The sequence below is a fragment of the Protobothrops mucrosquamatus genome, unplaced genomic scaffold (assembly GCF_001527695.2).
Source record: "Protobothrops mucrosquamatus isolate PMUCROS unplaced genomic scaffold, P.Mucros_1.0 scaffold3, whole genome shotgun sequence".
Classification (NCBI taxonomy): Eukaryota; Metazoa; Chordata; class Lepidosauria; order Squamata; family Viperidae; genus Protobothrops; species Protobothrops mucrosquamatus.
The window spans coordinates 1,248,351-1,253,998 of NW_015386390.1; the positions used below are offsets into that span (position 1 = coordinate 1,248,351).

The 5,648-nt window shown below is 42.3% G+C and overlaps 1 protein-coding gene across 1 annotated transcript in view; it reads right to left on the reverse strand.

Annotated features, from left to right (window-relative positions):
* PRKG2 (protein kinase cGMP-dependent 2) overlaps nt 1-5,648 on the reverse strand; it is a 75,776-nt gene that overhangs the window by 16,588 nt on the left and 53,540 nt on the right. Inside the window, exon 9 of the mRNA XM_029287371.1 lies at nt 4,569-4,667. Coding sequence (XP_029143204.1) covers nt 4,569-4,667 — 99 coding nt within the window. The remainder of the gene's footprint in view (nt 1-4,568; nt 4,668-5,648) is intronic.

Here is a 5,648-nt window from a genome sequence, read left to right on the forward strand (position 1 = left end):
GATATCTTGTTTCCAAAATAAAATGCTCTTTAAGGAAGAAATCCTTGCCTTGAAGTTCTTTTAAACGGTTTCATCTGTCGGAACGGTGACATTTAGCAGCAACGGTGGTAAATCTTAGATCTCATGACGTTCATGATGGATTTATTATTTTGACTTACAGCCTGCCTTTCTGTGCATTACATAGGCACTCAAGGTAGCTGGGAGGAAGGAGAGGATTCAGTCACAGTCTGAAAAGCCACTGGAACTTTTTCAGACGAAGGAGACCAGAAACCACGAACAGACGTGGAAGGAACGGTCCATGTTTCTCACCATTTGGAAAGAAATCCTGATTCGTTTCAATGGAAAATTGAATGGCATTTGTTGAGTGCAGGGACACCATCTGATGGAACGAATGGGAGAAGGAGGGAGTCCGTTCTCTTTCTACACATGTGTAATAGTAATAATAATAATAATAATAATAATAATAATAATAATAATAATAATAATAATAATAATAATAATAATAATAATAATAAAGTTGGAAGGGACCTTGGAGGTCATCTAGTCCAACCCCCTGCTCAGGCAGGCAGGAAACCCTATACCATTTCAGACAAAGGGCTGCCCAGTCTCTTCTTAAAAACTTCCAGTGTTGGAGCATTCACAGCTTCTGGAGGCAGGTTGTAGAGATTTGATTCTTCAAGGCATCCTGCAGCTGTCACACCAAGAGGACAGCTTGGGGCAAAGCTATCTTTTAATGATATCACAACAAAGGGAAGGAGAGTGTCTTTTGTCAGTTGATTTGTGTTTCTGTCACAATAACTGCAGCTTCATGACTGATCTTACTCAACAGAATCAGGATGCTTAGGTTTCCCGATATGTTTTCAGGTCCTTGAATTCAAAGATACTTATCATAAGGATGCAAGTTTGCTCTACAATAGGGAATTCAATTCGGGTAGTCCTCGACTTAAGACCATAACTGAGCCCAAAATTGATGCTGCTAAGCGAAGCATTTGTTAAGTGAGTTTTTCCTCCCATTTTACGACCTTTCTTGCCACAGTTGCTAAGTGAATCACTGCAGCTGTTAAGTTAGTAACACAATTGTTAAGTGAATTTGGCCTCCCCCTTTGACTTTGCTTGTCAGAAAGTCGCAAAAGGGGATCACATGACCACGCGACACTGCAACCGTCATAAATATGAGCCAGTTGTCATAAGTCTTTTTTTTCTCCAGTGCTATTGTAACTTTGAACAGTCACTAAATCAACTGTTGTAAGTCTAGGCCAGGGATAGGCAACCTTGGCTCTTTTGTGACTCGTGGACTTCAACTCCCAGAATTCCTGAGTCAGCCATGCTGAGGGGAAAGGGAGAGGTTTCCAAGCTGAGCCATGCTGGCTCAGGAATTCTGGGAGTTGAAGTCCACGAGTCATAAAAGGGCCAAGGTTGCCTACTCCTGGTCTAGGACTACCTGTACTGGCCCTGGGAAAAATAATGAGAAAACCTTAGGAGAACTAATTGGGAAAAGGGAGTTTTAAATCTTCCATTGAAGGAAAATCTGATGGAAGCAAAAGTGAAGCAGCCCAAAGAAATTTACAAGGTCTCCTTCTCCCCCTCAGATGTCAAAAAACATGCAAATGAACCCCAGGCATCGCCCACAGTGCTATTTAAAGTCCTCATAAAATAGCAACATTTCATGAGACGTTAAATATCAATTGCATTCTCTCTCTGTGTGTATAGCCGTAGCCTGAAATAGTAATTTGTTCGATAAACAGTCATCCGACTTGATTATAGCTCTCAGGGCCTTTTGTGAGTTTACAGTAATGAAGCAAAGAATAAAAGCATTGGAAAATCAATTTTTATTTCTTTTTTTTTCCTGAGCACTCATTCCTGTTTTTATTTCAGACCAGTAGAACACAAGTAGCCCTTGACGTACAACCACAATTGAGCCCAAAATTTATGTTGCTCAGCAAAACATTTGTTAAGTGAGTTCTATCCCATTTTGCAGCCTTTCTTGCCTTTCTTGTTAAGGTAGTGAGTGACATGATAACAGTATTTCAGTATTTGAGAGGCTGCCACCAAGAACAGGGCATCAAACTATTCTCCAAAGCACCAGAGGGCAGGACAAGAAACAATGGTTGGAAACTGACCAAAGAGAGAAGCAACCTGGAATTAAGGAAAAACTTCCTGACAGTTAGGACAATTAACCAGTGGAACAGTTTTGCCTCTAGAAGTTGTAGGTACTTCATCACTGGAGATTTTTAAGAAGAGACTAGACAGCCAGTCTGAGATGGGATAGGTTCTCCTGCTTGAGTACGGGGCTGGACTAGAAGATCCAAGGGATCCAAGGTCCCTTCCAGCTCTATTCTATTCTATTCTATTCTATTCTATTCTATTCTATTCCATTCCATTCCATTCCATTCCATTCCATTCCATTCCATACTATTCTCTATTGTATTCTATTGTATTCTATTGTATTCTATTGTATTCTATTGTATTGTATTGTATTCTATTCTATTCTATTCTATTCCATTCCATTCCATTCTATTCTACCATACCATACCATACCATACCATACCATACCATACCATACCATACCATACCATACCATACCATTCCATTCCATTCTATTCTATTCTATTCCATACTATTCTCTATTCTATTCTATTCTATTCTATTCTATTCTATTCTATTCTATTCTATTCTATTCTATTCTATTCCATACTATTCTCTATTCTATTCTATTCTATTCTATTCTATTCTATTCTATTCTATTCCATTCCATACTATTCTCTATTCTATTCTATTCTATTCTATTCTATTCTATTCTATTCTATTCTATTCTATTCTATTCTTCCATACCATACCATACCATACACCATACCATACCATACCATACCATTCCATTCCATTCTATTCTATTCTATTCTTGTCTAGTCTAGTCTATGTCTAGTCTAGTCTCATAGTTGTTAAGTGAATAAGGCTTCTCCATTGAATTTGCTCATTAGAAGGTCACAAAAGGTGATCACATAACCCCGGGACACTGCAACCGTCATAGATATGAGCCAGTTGCCAAGCATCTAAAGTTTGAGATCACGTGACCATGGGGATGCTGCAATGGTCGTTAAGTGTGAAAAATGGTCATAAATCACATTTCCGAGCGCCACTGTGACTTCAAACAGTCACTAAATGAATAGTTGTAAGTTGAGGACTACCTGTAATCTCTTAAAATCAGAAGGACTGAAACAAGAACAAGATTGATGGGGCACTTGGCTGTTTCAAGCTTTTGCCCTCCAAATCTGTGACAAGTACAGTGTGGGAAGTAGAATAAAAACTGAGAACAAACCCCACTCCTTGCTGATGATGTTACCTAGTTTGGGTAATGAAACGTCTGCAAGAAAACAAGCAAACTCAGAGAGCATCAAGAACCTCTCATTTCAATCCTCCTTTATTGGGAAGCATAATTCCCAGAATTGCCACCCAGCGTGGTCAAAGGTGAGCATCATGTTGAGGACTGAGACTGAGGACCCTCCCACCATCTATAATTGGCTGCATCTCCATGGCTTCAAGCAGCATCTCCAATAGTGATGGTGCTGGCACACAGCACTAAGTGATCTTGATTAGCTTTTCTGGGAATATACATGTTCTGTCCTTGCTAAGAATAAAAGTACTGTATTTACAAAGTAACCCATAATATGGGAGTTTTAAAAAGAAATTGTGGATCACTTACTGGAATTAAAACCAAATTATAGAAGCCTCGGTAGGAGATAACCAGGCTGAGCCAGAGGAAGGGATCAAGGACGTCATTAGTCTCAAGTCCCTTCGTGCCCACAGGAGATCTAAGTCCAGCCCACCATGAATTCCGTTGACTCTTAGCTACCGCTAAGCTAATAAGCTAAGCTAATTTGCTTTGACTGTTAGTAGTTTACATTCCTGTAGAAAGCTTAAGCTTACAACATGTCCTTTATATTGATTTAAACTGGCTCAGCACTGGGGGACGGCACAAATTACATGTCTCGGGTGAGTTTGGTTTTAGGGGACATGACTGGCAGGATGCTGAACTTAAGATTGCAAGCAAGACCTCAGAGAACATTTCAGAGCTGCATGCTTAAGAGTTTCCTGTCATCTTGTACGGGGAATCCAAATTGAACATTTTTATGTAAAGAGCAGAAGGTGAAACGAGGACGCTGAATTATGGAAAAGGTGTTGGAAGCTTGAAAAATTGCCAAGTAATTGTCACTTACGTGCACTATGGAAACATGGGCCCAGATATGAAATAACAGCTGGTTTAGAATGTGTCGTTGCTGAACAGTTCTAGCAGAAAACATTTGGAAGCAAAGGGCAGCATCTTCTATTAATTAAAGCAAAACCTTGTGTTTTTATTATTCTGAACTGTTCGCTCAAATAAAAAGTCCATGCGTGTTGATTTTCTTAAGCTTCAAAGTGCTGATCAAAATGTTTACCAAACGAGCAACACCAGAGGTGGTAGAATTTTTGGTGCATATTTTATAAGCCCGCTGTTCCAATTCTATCTAATTTGACACAACATTGGTGAGGTTACCTTCCTTACAGTTTCAGAAACCAGTTGGAAGACTTACTGAGCGTGCCTTTTTTCATCATCTCGAGCCAAAGTTGCCACGTAACCCACAAGGTATGCTTGCAGTTCTTCAAACGTTCCAACCGTTTGATTAAAAGTTCTGCGAATACAACAGAAGTGAATCAAAACATATCCTTTTGCTAGAAAAAGAAATATTGCAGCAGCCTTCTGTGGAGATATAAGTATTTTAAATCTCATAAACCAGGGGTGTCAAACTCAATTTCATTGAGGGCCGCATCAACATTGCGGTTGCCCTTGGGGGGCGGGGCGGGGCGGGGGACGTGGCCAGGGTGGGTGCGGCCTACTGGGCGTGGATGGAGTGGATGTGGCCTACTGGGTGGGCGTGGCCAGCTCTACATCATTCGGGTGCCTGTGGGGGCCTGGGCAGGAGTGGGACAGATCTGAGGGTCTCTGGCAGAAAGGGGTGGGATCAGGGCAGAGCCCATCAAACCGGATATGTGAAGTAGGCGAGGGCCATTTGCTGGCCACTTCCAGGCGATGGTGCATTCCTTCATTCCTCACAAAGGGTGACACCTCCCCAGCATGCACCCAGGGGGCGGGACCGACACAGCAGGGGCTGGTTCCACACTGTTTCTAGACGGCCTTGTGGAGCTAAGACTGAATGCGTTTCAGCATAGATGGCCACCACAAAATTGTACATTGGCTCCCGGCCGGCCTGGGCCAGGGCCAAGGTAGCAGGGGCCGTTCCCTCACTGTTTCCAGGATGGCTTCGTGGGCCGCATGAAACCACTTCGCGGGCCGCATCCGGCCCCCGGGCCTTGTGTTTGACATGTCTGTCATAAACTATAGCCAGCCCAAAAGTGCTTTTCAAAAGGCAACTGGACTTTCTTGGTTTTTTCTCATCCAAGAAGCTTCTTCAGTTCTGACCCGACGTAGATCTCGATTGGCTCCCTGGTTTACCGAGGAGCTGAGAGAGATGAAACGTCGGAAAAGATGCCTAGAGAGCTGTTGGAGGGCCAGCCGAACCGAATCCGACCGAACACGGGTTAGGATACATGTTAGATCCTACCTAGTGGCGATGAGGGTGACTAGGACTAACTACTATTCCTCGCTCATCGCG